Source organism: Nycticebus coucang, chromosome 18 (assembly GCF_027406575.1).
Source record: "Nycticebus coucang isolate mNycCou1 chromosome 18, mNycCou1.pri, whole genome shotgun sequence".
Lineage (NCBI taxonomy): Eukaryota > Metazoa > Chordata > Mammalia > Primates > Lorisidae > Nycticebus > Nycticebus coucang.
This window is the reverse complement of record NC_069797.1, coordinates 55,670,534-55,688,467: the sequence shown is the minus strand read 5'-3', so window position 1 is coordinate 55,688,467 and position 17,934 is coordinate 55,670,534. Positions and strand designations below refer to the sequence as shown.

Here is a 17,934-nt window from a genome sequence, read left to right as displayed (position 1 = left end):
AGCTTTTGTCTGATTGAAAATATGCAAATATCCTTTCCCATTGTGTAGGTTGTCTCTTTGCTTTGGTTATTGTCTCCTTAGCTGTACAGAAGCTTTTCAGTTTAATGAAGTCCCATTTGTTTATTTTTATTGTTGTTGCAATTGCCATGGCAGTCTTCTTCATGAAGGCTTTCCCCAGGCCAATATCTTCCAGTGTTTTTCCTATGCTTTCTTGGAGGATTTTTATTGTTTCATGCCTTAAGTTTAAGTCCTTTATCCATCTTGAATCAATTTTTGTGAGTGGGGAAAGGCGTGGGTCCAGTTTCAGTCTTTTACATGTAGACATCCAGTTCTCCCAACACCATTTATTGAATAGGGAGTCTTTCCCCCAAGGTATGTTCTTGTTTGGTTTATCAAAGATTAGGTGGTTGTAAAATGTTAGTTTCATTTCTTGGTTTTCAATTCGATTCCAAGTGTCTATGTCTCTGTTTTTGTGCCAGTACCATGCTGTCTTGAGCACTATGGCTTTGTAGTACAGACTAAAATCTGGTATGCTGATGCCCCCAGCTTTATTTTTGTTACAGAGAACTGCCTTAGCTATACGGGGTTTTTTCCAGTTCCATACAAAACGCAGAATCATTTTTTCCAAATCTTGAAAGTGCGATGTTGGTATTTTGATAGGAATGGCATTGAATAGGTAGATTGCTTTGGGAAGTATAGACATTTTAACAATGTTGATTCTTCCCATCCATGAGCATGGTATGTTCTTCCATTTGTTAATATCCTCTGCTATTTCCTTTCTGAGGATTTCATAGTTTTCTTTATAGAGGTCCTTCACCTCCTTCGTTAGGTATATTCCTAGGTATTTCATTTTCTTTGAGACTATGGTGAAGGGAGTTGTGTCCTTAATTAGCTTCTCATCTTGACTGTTATTGGTGTACACAAAGGCTACTGACTTGTGGACATTGATTTTATATCCTGAAACATTACTGTATTTTTTGATGACTTCTAGGAGTCTTGTGGTTGAGTCTTTGGGCTTCTCTAAGTATAAGATCATGTCGTCAGCAAAGAGGGAGAGTTTGACCTCCTCTGCTCCCATTTGGATTCCCGTTATTTCCTTGTCTTGCCTAATTGTATTGGCTAGAACTTCCAGCACTATGTTGAATAGTAAAGGTGACAGAGGACAACCTTGTCTGGTTCCAGTTCTAAGAGGAAAAGCTTTGAGTTTTACTCCATTCAGTAAAATATTGGCTGTGGGTTTGTCATAGATAGCTTCAATCAGTTTTAGAAATGTGCCACCTATGCCTATACTCTTCAGTGTTCTAATTAGAAAAGGATGCTGGATTTTATCAAATGCTTTTTCTGCATCTATTGAGAGGATCATGTGATCTTTATTTTTGCCTCTGTTAATATGGTGGATAACGTTTATAGACTCGCGTATGTTAAACCAGCCTTGCATCCCTGGGATGAAGCCTACTTGATCATGATGAATGACTTTTTTGATGATAAGCTGTAATCTATTGGCTAGGATTTTGTTGAGAATTTTTGCGTCTATGTTCATGAGTGAGATTGGTCTGAAATTCTCCTTTTTGTTTGGGTCTTTTCCTGGTTTTGGTATCAGGGTGATGTTTGCTTCATAGAATGTGTTGGGGAAGATTCCTTCTTCCTCAATTTTTTGGAATAATTTCTGCAGTACAGGAATAAGCTCATCCTTGAAGGTTTGATAGAATTCTGGAGTGAAGCCATCTGGACCAGGGCATTTTTTGGTTGGAAGATTTTTTATTGTTTCTTTGATCTCAGTGCTTGAAATTAGTCTGTTCAGGAGCTCTATTTCTTCCTGGCTGAGTCTAGGGGGAAGGTGTGATTCCAAATATTGATCCATTTCTTTCACATTGTCAAATTTCTGGGCATAGAGTTTCTGGTAGTATTCAGAGATGATCTCTTGTATCTCTGTGGGATCAGTTGTTATTTCCCCTTTATCATTTCTGATTGAGGTTACTAGAGATTTTACTTTTCTATTCCTCGTTAGTCTGGCCAATGGTTTATCTATTTTATTTATTTTTTCAAAAAACCAACTCCTTGTTTCATTAATTTTCTGAATGATTTTTTTGTTTTCAATTTCATTGATCTCTGATTTGATTTTGGATATTTCTTTTCTTCTACTGAGTTTAGGCTTAGATTGTTCTTCTTTTTCCAATTCCATAAGATCTCTTGTGAGATTGTTGATGTGCTCTCTTTCTGTTTTTCGAATGTAGGCATCTAAAGCGATGAATTTTCCTCTCAAAACTGCTTTTGCAGTATCCCACAGGTTTTGGTAGCTTGTGTCTTCATTGTTGTTATGCTCAAGGAAGTTAATGATTTCCTGTTTTATTTCTTCCTTCACCCATCTGTTATTCAACAGAAGATTGTTTAGTTTCCATGCCTTTGGGTGGGGTCGAGCATTTTTGTTAGAGTTGAGTTCCACCTTTAGTGCCTTATGGTCTGAGAAGATATAAGGTAAAATTTCAATTCTTTTGATTCTGTTGATATTTGTTTTGTGTCCCAGGATATGATCAATTTTGGAGAATGTTCCATGGGATGATGAGAAGAATGTATATTCTTTATCTTTGGGATGGAGTGTTCTATATGTGTCTATCAAGCACAGTTGTTCTAGGGTCTCATTTAAGTCTCTTATATCCTTGTTTAATTTCTGTTTAGAGGATCTGTCCAGCTCTGTAAGAGGAGTGTTAAGGTCCCCTGTTATTATGGTATTATCAGATATCATATTGCTCAGACTGAGTAAGGTCTGTTTCAAGAATCTGGGAGCATTTAAATTGGGTGCATAGATATTTAGAATTGAAATATCTTCTTGTTGTATTTTTCCCTTGACCAATATAAAGTGACCATCTTTGTCTTTAGTTGCTTTAAATCCACGTGTATCTGAAAATAAGATTGCAACTCCTCTTTTCTTCTGAATTCCATTTGCCTGAAAAATTGTCTTCCAACCCTTGACGCGGAGCTTTAATTTGTCTTTAGAAGCCAGGTATGTTTCTTGCAGACAGCAAATGGATGGCTTGTGTTTTTTAATCCAGTCAACCAATCTATGTCTCTTCAGTGGGGAATTCAAGCCATTAACATTTATTGAGATAATTGATAAGTGTGGTAGTATTCTATTCGTCTTATTTTGTGAGAGTCCATTGCTTAGTTTTATCTTTTGCATCAGTGTGAAGGTTTGCTTCTGTCCTTTAATTTCTGAGTTCTTACTTTGCTGCTGATCCATTGCGGTGGTCAGTGTGCAGAACAGGTTGAAGTATTTCCTGTAGAGCTGGTCTTGTTGTGGCGAATTTCCTCAATGTTTGTATATCCGTAAATGATTTGATTTCTCCGTCAATTTTGAAGCTTAGCTTAGCAGGGTACAGAATTCTGGGCTGGAAATTGTTCTGTTTAAGTAGATTAAAGGTAGATGACCATTGTCTTCTTGCTTGAAAAGTTTCATTAGAGAAGTCTGCGGTCAATCTGATGGATTTGCCCCTGTAGGTCAACTGGCGCTTACTCCTGGCAGCTTGCAGAATCTTTTCTTTTGTCTTGACTTTGGACAGGTTCATCACAATGTGTCTTGGAGAAGCTCGATTAGAGTTGAGGTGACCTGGGGTCCGATATCCCTCTGAAAGCAGTGTGTCAGAATCTTTGGTGATATTTGGGAAATTTTCTTTTATAATATTCTCTAGTATGGCTTCCATTCCTCTGGGGCATTCTTCTTCCCCTTCTGGAATTCCTATAACTCGTATGTTGGAACGCTTCATAAAGTCCCACAATTCTGACAGTGAACGTTCTGCTTTCTCTCTCTTCTTTTCTGCCTCTTTTACTATCTGAGTTATCTCAAAAACTTTGTCTTCTACCTCTGAAATTCTTTCTTCTGCATGGTCTAACCTGTTGCTGATACTTTCCATTGCATCTTTAAGTTCCCTGATTGACTGTTTCATTTCCTTCAGCTCTGCTATATCCTTTTTATATTCTTCATATCGTTCATCTCTGATTTGATTCTGTTTTTGGATTTCCTTTTGGTTATTTTCCACTTTATTAGCAGTTTCCTTCATTGTTTCCATCATTTCTTTCATTGTTTTCAACATGTGTATTCTAAATTCCCTTTCTGTCATTCCTAACATTTCTGTATAGGTGGAATCCTCTTCAGTAGCTACCTCATGGTCCCTTGGTGGGGTTGTTCTGGACTGGTTCTTCATGTTGCCTGGAGTTTTCTGCTGATTCTTCCTCATGGGTGATTTCTTTTATCTGTTTCCTTGCCCTAATTTTCCTTTCACTTCCTCTTCCTCTTTAAGTTCTCGTGCCTGTGGAAGTTGCGGGAGGGTTAGACGGATTGAACACACGCGACCACTTGCCGGTTTTCCACTGTTTTAGTCCTCCTCTTGGGGTCCAGAAGTCTCTCGCTGACTCCCTGTATCCTCTCAGGGGTGATGATAGGCAGATCCCACCAGCCAGAGATGCCTGGAGTCCTATATCCCCAGACTCCCAGTATGACTTCTATATCTTTTTTAAGGGGAGGAGACAGGGTCTTCTTCTGTTTCCCAGGCTGGAGTGTAATGGCATAGTCGTAGCTCTCAAACTCCTGTGCTCAAGCAATCTTCCTGCCTCAGTTCCAAGTAGCTGGGACCATAGACAACACACCACCATGTCTGGCTAATTCTTCTTCTTATTATTCTTCTCCTCCTCCTATTTCTTCTTCTTCTTCTTCTCCTCCTCCTCCTCTTTCTCTTTCTCCTTCTTTTTTTGTTAAGAGACGGGGTCTCGCTCTGTTTCCCAGGCTGGTCTTGAACACCTGAGCTCAGGTGCTCCTCGGGCCTCAGCTTCCTGAGTCGCCAGGATTGCACGCACCTAGCCAACTTCTATAAGCTTTTAAGATATTCTCTTCATTTCTGTAAGCACTTCCTTGCTTTATGGGACAGCAAAAAGTTCTGAACTCATCTTGTACTTTACCTGCTCCAACCCTGGAACCATCCATTTCTCAAAGGATCCTGATTCCTTTATGTGGAGAATGATATTTTGACTGATATCTGCTATCTAGATGCTAGAGGCTACTGTAGTGTCCCTGCTCCCAAATGCCATCAGTGGACAAGGCTAGGGATGTACACCCACATACACATTTACATCTGTGTCTTATATCTTTTTAGAAATAGTGAAAGCTATGAGGTCATGCCAGTGCCTCTAGTTCCAAGGCAGTATTACAGGTTTCCATATTTGTAACTCTCTAACAGAGACACTTGGCTCTCATTATCCTTGTAATACTGATTTCATCAATCCTCCTTTAGATAACCAATCACCCATGGCTGCTGCCTTCTCCTACTTGGCACACGCGCTCTCTTTGCCTCGTTTGGCTGACATCCCATATCATAGCCTGCGCTCTGGGTGGACATGCTTCTCCACTGCTTGGGCTTTGACATCCCCACAGAAGACTCCCTCTAAAATGTGGATGCCCTCTTGACCCTACTCAAGATCTGGCACTATGCATGGGATCACTCCAGTGCATAGACGTTCTCATTCTAATTGGGCTCCATGCTGCCAGCCCCCACTCTCCCAATGTGAGTGACCCACTCCTCCTTTTTAGGCCCTACAATCCCATACCAGACCTCCCTCACAGATGCACAGATGTCCTCACTATGGCCAGGCCCTGACTCCCCAGGCTAGTCCGTCCCTCAGCCTGGACGCCCTCTTCATCCCTCTCAGAGTCCAACACTCCGAGTCAGTCGCGCTCCCTGTCCTCCTCGCCCTGTTCGGGCTCTGCCTTCCCAAGCTATCTGTCCTTCCATGTGGAAACCCTGATGCACACTGACCGCTCTGCACGGGCACGCTCATGCTGGTTGGTCTCCAGCAGCCCACCCAGGACGCCCCCGTTTCCTCTCATCCTGCTTGGAATTTGACACCCCATGCCAACCTATCCCTTTCTTTATTTTTAAAATATGTTCATTTCCTTTGCCTATGCTTTATTGCTAATATCTAGTGGCTGATATGTTAAAAATTTTAAATCAGGATAGAGTGTAAATTCAGTGACTGTATTCTTCAAGGCCATACTTAGAAAATGACCTGATTATAGCATACAGTATTTGAAACCAGTACTATCCTGAATAGTTTTGGATAAATGTTCACTATTAAAACAAAGAACAGCCAGATGTGGTGGCTCACACCTTAAGGATCACTCAAGTTCAGGACCAGCTGGGGAAAGAGTAAGACCCTGTCTCTACAAAAAATAGAAAAATCAGCTAGGCACTGTGGTGGGTGCCTGGAGTCCCAGTTACTTGCGAGGCTCAGGCAGGGGGATGGATTGAGCTGAGGAATTTGAGGTTGCTGTGAGTGAAGTTGATGCCATGGCACTCTAGCCTGGGGGAACAGTGTAAAACTCTGTCTCCAAAAAAAAGAAAAGGACAAAAATGAGTTTTAGGGCAGCGCCCATAGCTCAATGGATAGGACGCCAGCCACATACACAGAGGCTGGCAGGTTCGAACCTGGCCCAGCGCCAGCTGGGACAACAATGACAACTGCAACAACATAAAAAGATAGCCGGGCGTTGTGGCAGGCACCTGTGGTCCCAGCTACTTGGGAGGCTGAGGCAAGAGAATCGCTTAAGCCTAGGAGTTTAAGGTTGCTGTGAGCTGTGACGCTACAGCACTCTACCCAGGGCACAGCTTGAGATTCTGTCTCAAAACCAAAAAAAAAGTGAGTTTTAATTTCTGCTAATGGAGGCATATTTCTTTTTGAAACAACCTTCCCATAGGTAACAATTATAGATTCCCAGCAAACTATTTAAACATTTATCACCTGAAGGCATTGGAAAAGTGACCAAAAGCAGCCAGTTTTATTACTTTTTGCCCAAGGAAAGGCCCCCATTTTTACCTCAAGGTGGCTAGAACTTGGTTATAAAATCCACAGTCTTACTGGCTTGACCAACCATAGCAACCACACCTGGGAAGTGGGGGAGAGGGATGAGATCCTGAACTGGAAAAAGACAGGGAGGGCTTTTTGTGTGTATAAATTCTCTGGTTGATCCTTGAAGTATACATATATAGCTTCACACTCTGAGTACCCCATCTGAGGCTAAAATAACTAAACAAAGGTTTTGCTTCTGCAAAGGTGACCAACTCATCCTAATTTCTCTGGGACTATGAAAGTTCTGGAAACTCCCCCATCCAGGTGTACTGGAACATTTAGTCTGCCTGGCTGCTGTCCACCAGTGTTGAGACAAATTTGAATTTGGGCCCAAGCAAGTTAATGGCATGCTTTAGAAAAGTAAAACAAGCAAAGAAAAACTCCTATACACTTCAGAGGAACATAAAAGAAATAATTCAGAGTTTCTATAATATATCACCCACTATGACCAATATATGATACAAAATTATTAGGTCACATGAAGAAGCAGAAAAATGTGACTACACTTGAGAGAAATGGAAAATAGTGGTGACTAACACTAAGATGACATGGATATTTGAATTGGCAGAGAAGAATTTAAGCCCCTGTTATAATTATACTCAAGGATGTAAGGGCAATATGCTTTTTGTTTTGAAATAGAGTCTCAAGTTGTTGCCCTTGGTAGAGTGCCGTGGCGTCACAGCTCACATCAACCTCAAACTCTTGGGCTTAAGTGATTCTCTTGCCTCAGCTTGACAGGTAGCTGGGACTACAGGCACCCGCCACAATGCTGGGCTATTTTTTTGTTGTTGTTGCAGTTGTCATTGTTGTTTTAGCAGGCCGGGGCTGGGTTCCAACCTGCCAGCCTTGGTGTATGTGGTCGGCGCCCTATCCACTGAGCCACAGGTGCCGCCCAGCAATATGCTTTTAATGAATTAACAAGTAGGGAATCTCAGCAGAAAAACTATGATAAAGAACAAAATGGAAATTCTTTTAAAAATTACAATATCTGGCTCAGCGCCTGTAGCTCAGCAGCTAGGACGCCAGCCACATACACCAGAGCTGGAGGGTTTGAATTCAGCCCGGGCCTGCCAAACAACAATGACAACTACAACCAAAACATAGCCAGGTGTTGTGGTGGGTGCCTGTAGTCTCAGCTACTTGGGAGGCTGAGGCAAAAGAATCGCTTAAGCCCAAGAGTTTGAGGTTGCTATGAGCTATGACGCCATAGCACTCTACCCAGAGCGACATAGTGAGACTCTGTCTCAAAAAAAAAAAAAAAAAAGACAATATCTGAAACATTGGATAGACTCCACAGCAAATTAAGTGACAGATAAAAGAGGGGGTGAACTTGAAGATATAATAATAGAAATTATTTACTCTGAATAGCAGAGAGAAGAAAACATTGGGGAAAAAGATCAGAGCCTCAGGGAACAATGGGAAAATAAGTAAAGGTCTAGCACACATGTAATTGTAATTGTAGAGGAAAGCAGTGAGAAAAATTGTTTAAAGAAATTATGATTGAAAAATTCTCAAGTTTGGTGAAAAACATAACTTTACAGATTTAACAAGTTCTTTGACTCCAAATGGGATAAATGCAAATAAAATTATACCTAGACATAAAGTGGAAAAAAATTACACTTAGGCATATAATAGTCAAACCACTGAAAACCAAAAGTATGGAGAAAATCTTGAAAGGATTCAGAGAAAAATAACACATCATATATAGAAAAGCAATGATACGTGGCTCGGTGCCTGTGGCTCAAGTGGCTAAGGCACCAGCCACATACACCTGGGCTGGCGGGTTTGAATCCAGCCCGGGCCTGCCACACAACAATGATAGCTGCAACCAAAAAATAGCTGGGCATTGTGGCGGTTGCCTGTGGTCCCAGTTACTTGGGAGGCAGAGGCAGGAGAATCACTTGAGCCCAGAAGTTTGAGGTTGCTGTGAGCTATGATGTCACGGTATTCGACCCAGGGTGACAGCTTGAGGCTCTGTCTCAAAAAAAAAAAAAAAAAAAAAACAAGAGCAATGATACAAGGTTCCACTAATTTCTCATCAGAAACAATAGAAGCTGGAAGACAGTGGAATGCCATCTATAAAGAGCTAGAAGAAAAAAAAAACACCAAAACTCTGTTGACTCAGAATTCTATTTCTAGTAAAAGTAACCTGTCATTTTGAAGGCAAAATAAAGCCATTTATAAATAAGTGAAAGCTTAGAAAATTTGTCCTTCCCATAGTTGCCTACTAGAAATGATAAAGGAAATTCTTCAGCCTGAATGGAAATGACACTAGATGGGCACTTAGGTTTTTATGAAAAAAATGAAAAGCACCAGAAATATTAAATATGTGGGTTAATAGAAGTGCTGTTTTTTCCTCTTAATCTTTATAATTTGACTGTTTCAAGCAAAGATTAATAACATTGTGTTGTGAGGTGTATAGCACATGTAGATGGGAAACACATGATAGCTATAGTATAAAGGTTGGAGGGTGGGATGGGCCAAGATGAGAGAGACTCTCCGCATTTTGTGTGAAGTAGTGTCATTTAACTCTAAGAACACTGTGGAAAATTAAAGATGTGTCTTATAACCTCAAAACCAGGAAGAAATAGACAAATCAGGAAATCTTTCTGAAGATCTGCACATTCTTCTTTCAGAAACTAGACAACTAGCCAAAAATTAATAAAGCCATAGATCTGAATGATGCTCACTGTCAACTACCTCGATCTAATTGACGTGTCTAAAACAGGACACCCAACAAGTGAAGAATATACTATATTTTGCAGTGTCTGTTGTGCATGTTTTTGCCCAAATTTTTGAGGGAGAAATAAGGATGCACATTATACGGGATTAGTACTAATTCAATGTTTATATAAATGGTTTTAATTCTTTATCTAAGCTTATGCATTAACAGTGTAACTCTAGAAAGCAGTAAGGGTGTCCATAAGCAAAATAATACCCTGGAACACAGTAATCAGTTTTCTTGAACTTGCGATGAACTTGGCAATGAAAGCATTTTCAGCCAATGAAGAGTGACAGATTTCTCTTTGTACACTTTAGACGGGAGCTAGCAAGCTAGGTGATGTTTTTAGAAAATTCCTTTATAATACAAAAAACAAGTACCTAAGTATAAATAATAAAAATTAGAATTAAAAAATTAAAACAAGCTCAGCATGGTGGTCAGACCTGTAATCCTAGCACTCTGGGAGGCCAAGGTGGTAAGATTGCTTGAACTCAGTAGTTTGAGACCAGCCTAAGCAACGTGAACTCCTGTCTCTACAAAAATAGAAAAATTAGCTGGGCCTGGTGGTGGGTGCCTTTAAGTCCTAGCTACTTGGGAAGCTGAGGCAGGAAGATTGCTTGAGCCCAGAAGTTAGAGGTTACTGTGAGTAAGGCTGAGGCCATGGCACTCTACCCTGGAAAGTGAGACCCTATCTCTACAAAAATAGATAAATTATCTGGGCACGTGGTGGGTGCCTTTTAGTCCTAGCTACATGGAAAGCTGGGGCAAGAGAGTTGTTTGAGCCCAGAAGTTAGAGGTTGCTGTGAGTGAGGCTGAGGCCATGGCACTCTAGTCTGGGCAACAGAGCAAGACTGTCTCAAAAAAAAAGTTAAAATGAAAGATTTTTTTCCTGAAAGTCTGGACCAAAAACATGGGTGCCCATTATCTATAGGAGATCATTATACAAAATGTAGTGCGTACTTTTCAACTACGTACTGCACATTCACCAAGAAAACAGGTTTTAATAAATTCATAAGAACTGAAATCATACACACTCTATTCTCTGACGGTAGTGTAATGGAATTAAAAATCAATAAGTTAACTAGATAATCTGCTAATTCCCCCAAGTATCTGGAAATTAAAAATGTATAAATAACCAGTAGATCAAAGAAGTCACAAGGGAAATTAGAAGTGAATTATAATGAAAATAAAATACCAAGCTTTATGAGATACAGTTAAAGCATATTTAGAGGAACACTTACAGCTTTATGTGCTGATAATTAGAAAAGAAGAATCAAATCAGTCACCAAAGTTTCACCTCAAGCGGCCAGAAAAAGAGAGCAAATTAAGTCTAAAGTAAACAGAGGGAAGAAAATAATAAAGAGGAGAAATCAGTAACGTTGAAAACTGACAAACATTAGAGAATATTAAGCAAGGCAGAAATTGGTTCCTTGAAGATTTTATTTATTTATTTAGACAGTCTTACTCTGTCGCCCTGGGTAGAGTGTGGTGGCACCATCGCTCACAGCAACCTCAAACTCTTGGGCTCAAGAGATTCTCTTGCCTCAGCCTCATGAGTAGCTGGGACTACAGGCGCCCGCCACAATGCCCAGCTAGTTTTAGAGACAGGGTCTTGCTCTTTCTCAGGCTGGTCTTAATCCCTGAGGTGAGGTGATCCACCCGTCTCCACCTCCCAGAGAGTTAGGATTTTAAGCATGAGCCACTGTGCCCCGCCACAAGGAAATGTTACAAACAATTTGATGCCAATAAATTTGATTACTTAGTTAAAGTGGATAAATTCTTCAAAAAATGCAAGTTGGCAAAACTAAATACAAAATAGAATTTAAAAAAATTGACAATGGGCCTATATCTATCAAAGAAATTAAGATTGTTATCAAAAGAAAACTCCACGCCCAAATAGTAGCACAGGTGAATTGTATCAAATATATAAAGGGAAAATGAAATTGATCTCACACAATTCTTTCAGAAAATAAAGGGGTAAGAGGCAGTACCCGTAGCTCCGAGGGTAGGGTCCTGGCCATATACACTGAGGCAGGCAGGTTTCAACCTGGCCCAGGCCTGCTAAACAACAATGACAACTGCAACAACAACAAAAAAAAATAGCTGGGCGTTGTGGCGGGCACCTGTAGTCCCAGCTACTCTGGAGGCTGAGGCAAGAGAATCGCTTAAGCCCAAGAGCTTGAGGTTGCTGTGAGCTGTGACGCCATAGCACTCTACCCAGGGGACATAGTGAGACTCTGTCTCAAGAAAAAAAAAAAAAAAGAAAGAAAGGAAGAAAATAAAGGGGAAAAGAATGTTACCAAGCTCTGATACCAAAACCTACCTAAAACATTAAAGAAAAAGAAAAGTAGAGGCCAAAATTGCTCATGAACATAGATGCATAAATCTTTAGTAAACTGTTGGTAATTTGATCCAGCAACGTATAAAACAGAAAATATGTTGTAACCAAGCAGGGGTTTATTTGAGAGTACAAAGGATGTAATTATCTCAGGAGTGAAATCAATGTAATTCATCAAAGTAATAAAATAAAGGAGGAAATATTATATAATTTCGATAGACGCAGAAAGAGTATTTGACAACCTAGCACTTTCAGAAGCCAAGGTGGGAGGATTGCTTGAGGCCAGGAGACAAGCCTGAGCAAGAGACCCCCAATATCTACAAAAAATAGAAAAATTAGCCAGATGTGGGGTTGCCCACCCCTCTACTCCCACCTACATGGGAGGCTGAGGCAGGAGGATCACTTGAGCCGAGGAGTTTGAGGTTGCAGTGAGCTATGATGATGCCATTGCACTCCAGCCCAGGCAACAGAGAGAAACCCTGACTGAAAAAAACAAACAAAACTCTTGGCAGATTAGGGATAGAAAGAAACTTCTTGGGCTCTATGAAAAACTATAATTAAAATCATAATTCATGATGAAATATTGAACAGTTACCCCCTAAGACTGGAAACAAGGAAAGAATGTCCATTCTCTTCATTTCTATTCGATTGTACTAACAATTCCACCTGTGAAATAAAGCAAGCAGTTGAAGGCATAAAGACTGGAAAGGAAGACATAAAATTGTCTTATTCTGAAGATGACATGATTACTTACTTATTTGAAAATCCTACAGAATATACCAAGCAACTACTAAAATTAATAAATGAATCTAGTAAGATCTCAGTATACAAGGTCAATATACAAAATCAATTGCATGTTTATATACTACCTATTAAACAATTAAAATATTTACATTTCACCTCCTAATAGCATCATAAAGCATATAATATTTAGAAATAGATTTAACAAAAAAACATTTAAGACCTGTATATCAAAACTATGAAATCCTAGCCTGAGCTAGAATGAAACCTCATCTCTAAAAATAGCTGGGTGTGTGGTGAGTGCCTGTAGTCCCAGCTACTTGGGAGGCTGAGGCAAGAAAATTTGAGGTTACTGTGAGCCAAGGGTGACAAAGTGAGACTGTCTCAAAATAAAGTAAAATAAAATAAAATAATAATTTACATGAGATTGCAAAGGATCTAAAATAGCCGAAGAGATATTTAAAGGAGGGTTTATGCTCCCTGACTCCACAGCTTTCCTGTAGAGCATCAAGACATGATGGTACTGGTGTTATAATAGGTAGTATACCACTGGAACAGAATGAAGAACTAAAATATAAACTTGCACTCTCAAAGTCATTTGATTTTTTTGACAAAGGCACCAAAGCAATCCAATAGAGAAAGACAAGTCTCAGCAAATGGTGCTGAAACAATTGAATATCCTTATGGAAAACAACCTCAAATTCTATCTCATACTTAGAAGAAAGTTTACTCAATATGGATCACAGAGTGAAACATAAAAGCCAAAGCTCTGAAGCTTATAGAGGAAAAAGAGAGAATATCATCACAAATTGGGATAGATGCTTTAAATTTGAAGAATTGAACTTCAAAGTTTAAAACTCTTGGATATCAGGGCGGGGCCTGTGGCTCAAGGAGTAGGGCGCTGGCCCAATATGCCGGGGGTGGTGGGTTCAAACCCAACCTCGGCCAAAACTGCAAAAACAACAACAACAACAAAAAAAACCTCTTGGATATCAAGACACTATTAAAGAAAATGAATAAGCAAGTCACAGACTAGAAGAAAATATTACCAAAATATATTTCTGCCAAAGGACTGGTATTAGTCATCTATAAAGAACTCCTAAAACATAATAAAAATACAAACAAATAAAAATGAGTAAAAGACTTGAACAAGGATGATCATGCCACTTCATCGGGAGAAAAACAAATCCCAATTGCGGAACATTCTACAAAATACATGGTAACCTGACCAGTACTCCTCAAAACTGTCAAGGTCATCAAAACAAGGAAATCCTGAGAAACTGTCTCAGGGAAGAGGAGACTAAGGTGACGTGGTTGCCAAATGTAATGGAAGATCCTGAATGGGATCCTGGAGCAAAAAGAGGACATTGGATGAAAACTAAGGGAATCTAAATACTTAGCAATAATGTATCAACATTTGTTCATCAATTATTACAAATGTGCCACATTTATGTAAGATGTTAACAATACGGAAAAAATGAGTAAATTAGGATAGGGTATCTGGAACTGTATGTACTATCTTAGCAAATTTTCTGTAAACTTAAAACTATTCTAAAATTTAATTAAAAGTTTATTATCTAAAAAGGACAACTATCACAGTAGTTTTATTTATAATACCCCAAATTGGAAACTGTTTAGATGTCTATCCACAGAAGAATGGATAAACTGGGGTATTCATATGATGGAATACTAGTAAGCAATCAAAAAGAATGAACTAAAAATCACCACAAAATAGGCTCGGCACCAGCAACATACACTGAAGGTGGCAGGTTCAAACCTGGCCTCAGCCAACTAAACAACTGCAACAACAACAACAAAATAGCTGGGCGTTGTGGCGGATGCCTGTAGTCCCAGCTACTTGGGAGGCTGAGGCAAGAGAATCGCTGAAGCCCGGAAGTTTGAGGTTGCTGTGAGCTGTGATGTCACGTCACTCTACCGAAAGTGACAAAACAAAACCACAAAATGGATGTATTTCAAAACATTAGATTGAGTGGAAGAAGCCTCAGGCGAAAGAGTTTATACCATATGTCTGTGTGATTCTGTTTTTATGAAGTTCTAAAATAGTCTAAACTAGTTATGGTGGAAAGAAATCAAAATAGTAGTTGTCTCTGGAGGATTTGGGTGGGGCTTAACTAGGAAGAGGCATGAGGGACCTTTTCTGGGATCGTGGTAATGTTCTGCATCTTGATAGGGGTTTGCATTACACAAGGACATGCGTTTTTAACTCTCATTCACTGTATGTAAATTTTACCTTCAAAAATCTTGTAAACAAATACTGAATTCTAGTTAGTAATATGCACGTGGAAGTGTTAGGAGTGATGTATACTGTTATCTGCAACTTATTTTGAACTGCATCAAAAAAGTAAGATGGTTTGGTAGATGGATTGAATGATTAATAGGTAGAAAGGTAGGTGATAAAGCAAAAATAGTGAAATGTTAACTGTAGAATCTAGTTGGTGGGCATTGGCCATTCACTGTGCAATTTGTGTAAGTTTTCTTCCTGCATGTTTGAAAATGTTCACAGTAAAATATAGGGGGAAGAATAAATGATATCTGAAATTCTCTCTAATGGGACCCAACCTCTAACAGAATGTTCTTAGAGTGATATTGCTTCATAGATATTGTTACTTCCCTCCCTCCCTTCCTTCCTTTTTTTTTTTTTTTTTTTTTGAGATGTAGTCTCACTCTGTTGCCCTGGGTAGAGTGCAGTGGTGGCATAGCTCACAGCAACCTCAAACTCTTGGCTCAAGAGATCCTCTTGCCTCAGCCTCCAAAGTAGCTGAAACTACAGGCACCCACTACAATACCCAACTAATTTTTCTATCTAAAATTTTTTCTAATATATATATATATATTTTTAATAGAGACAGGATCTCACTTTTGGTCAGGCCAACCTCGAACTCCTGAGCTCAGGCATCCACCCACCTCAGCCTCCTAGAATGCCAGGATTATAGATGTGAGTGCTGGGCCTCGATAATTTTTTTTTTTTTTTTGGAGACAGGGTCTCGCTATGTCATCCTTGGTAGAGTTCCGTGGCTTCACAGCTCACAGCAACCTCAAACTCCTGGGCTTAAGTGATTCTCTTGCCTCAGCCTCCCAAGTAGCTGGGACTACAGGCGCCCGGCTATTTTTTGGCTGTAGTCGCCATTGTTGTTTGGCAGGCCCGGGCTGGGTTGGAACCTGCCAGCCCAGTGTATGTGGCTGGTGCCCTACCTGCTGAGCTATAGGCGCTGAGCCCCTTGATAATTACTTTCATTCTCCTTGAGACACTTTTACAAATAGTACAGGGGAAGATTAGTCCTGCTCTGAAAAGAGGAATTTTGTTGCTAAGTTTTCCAAAATGATATTCTTATTAAATTTGGAATGCTCGAAGATGTAGAAAATGTATCCAAAGTAGCTAATATTTATAATCTCTTTCTTTTTAGATATACAACCAAATGTGGATCTGAAAAGCACTCAGGAGCAGGCTGTACCCACAGGTAACATCGGGTCTTTTCTCTTTATAAATAAATCTTTTCTAAAAATACCAAAGTAAAAACTGTGCTTATTCCCAGCTGCTCGGGAGGCTGAGGCAGGAGAATCGCTTAAGCCCAGGAGTTGGAGGTTGCTGTGAGCTGTGTGAGGCCACGGCACTCTACAGAGGGCCATAAAGTGAGACTCTGTCTCTACAAAAAAAAAAAAAAAAAGAATGCTGTGGAAATGCATTTGTTTAAAATCTTTCTGATTAAAAAAAAAATCCGTTTAGAGCATGTAAGTTCTTTAGCATCATAGGGTCAAACCATACCTTCCCTAATGTTGATCACTGAGCTTTTTTCTTTATTTTTTTCAACTGTTTTTGATAAAAACAGTTTCTGTCAAATAATAGAATAGCTTGTATTTGAATGGCTTGTGTTTTTTACTCTAGAACAGTGCTCAGCAAACTTTTTTGTAAAGAATCAGATAGTAAATATTTTAGACTTTGCTGGCCACATGTGGTCTCTGTTGCATATTCTTCTTTGCATTTTTTCATACCCCTTTAAAAATTTAAAAACCATTTTTACCTCCTGGGCCCGTATAGAAACAGGTTATGGTCTGACTTGGCTGACTCATGGTCTAGAACTGCGGTTCTCAACCTGTGGGTCATGACCCCTTTGGGGGTTAAAAGACCCTTTCACAGAGGTCGCCTAAGACCATCCTGCATATCAGATCTTTACATATGTAGCAGAATTACAGTTATGAATTATGAAAATAATTTTATGGTTGGGGTCACCACAACAAGAGGAACTGTATGAAAGGGTCACGGCATTAGGAAGGTTGAGAACCACTGGTCTAGAATAAACTATAAACATTTAAAATAATTTATTTCTAGGAGAAGAAATAAGACCAAATATTCTTAACTGTTTTTCTGTCATGGACTTCTCTAAATAAAGTGTTTAAATGCTTTAAATAAACAGTACAAAAGGGAAATTACATCAAAATAGTTGTCAGACGTTAAATTGATAAATTTGTAAAAAAATTAAAATAAAATAATTTATTTCCTAAAAATAACTGGTACATTTTCTTCATCGATTAACTCATTTGGTATGAATCAAAACTTAGTTTTACTACAAAATTTATCACTTACGTGCCTTTTTGTGTTAGTGTGAGTTGTAAGCTCATATTTTAATTGAATTTGAACCTCATATAAATTTCTCAGGTGTCTTTTAGTCATTTTGGACTTGAGAAAAATGAACCAGTGTTTAGATCAGTATCTTAGAGTTCATAGGCATACCTTATAATATGCAAAAATTAGAAACTCATTAGAGACTCATAAATCAAAAAGAAGGGGTGCGTAGTGACCACATTTTCAAGGCCTCTGAGCGATGGATTTTGTGAAACGTGTTTCCATTTCACTCCTGTATTCTGGTAAATGTCCCATTCCACCTGTTCAGTCATGGCTGTGGCTCAAAGAGATGTCACTGCAGGGTTTCTAGTCACTTCCCCTACGTCAACCCAGCTTCAATGCTACAGGATTCAGTGTCTTTGACTATTTGCTGCATTGATAGGTACTCAGTCAATATTTTATTGAATATGGGGAAGGAGTTGGATAAAAAATGAGAAAATTTTCATCTCATTTCTTCTTCTATCATTTTTTGTTCAGTTGTGACAATAGTTCTTGTATGTGAGAATAATTCCAAGCATGTTACTCCTATTACTCTTACTTCCAGGATTATCAGTATTTATTTTACAAAATCATATTTTCCTCAGACTTGATTTTCGA

At 39.3% G+C, this 17,934-nt stretch overlaps 1 protein-coding gene across 2 annotated transcripts in view; it reads left to right on the top strand.

Moving 5' to 3' along the window:
• Nucleotides 1-17,934, top strand: part of IKZF3 (IKAROS family zinc finger 3) — a 115,892-nt gene that overhangs the window by 25,965 nt on the left and 71,993 nt on the right. For both annotated transcript variants that reach the window (XM_053570030.1, XM_053570029.1), the window contains exon 2: nucleotides 16,121-16,174. In XM_053570030.1, coding sequence (XP_053426005.1) covers nucleotides 16,121-16,174 — 54 coding nt within the window. The remainder of the gene's footprint in view (nucleotides 1-16,120; nucleotides 16,175-17,934) is intronic.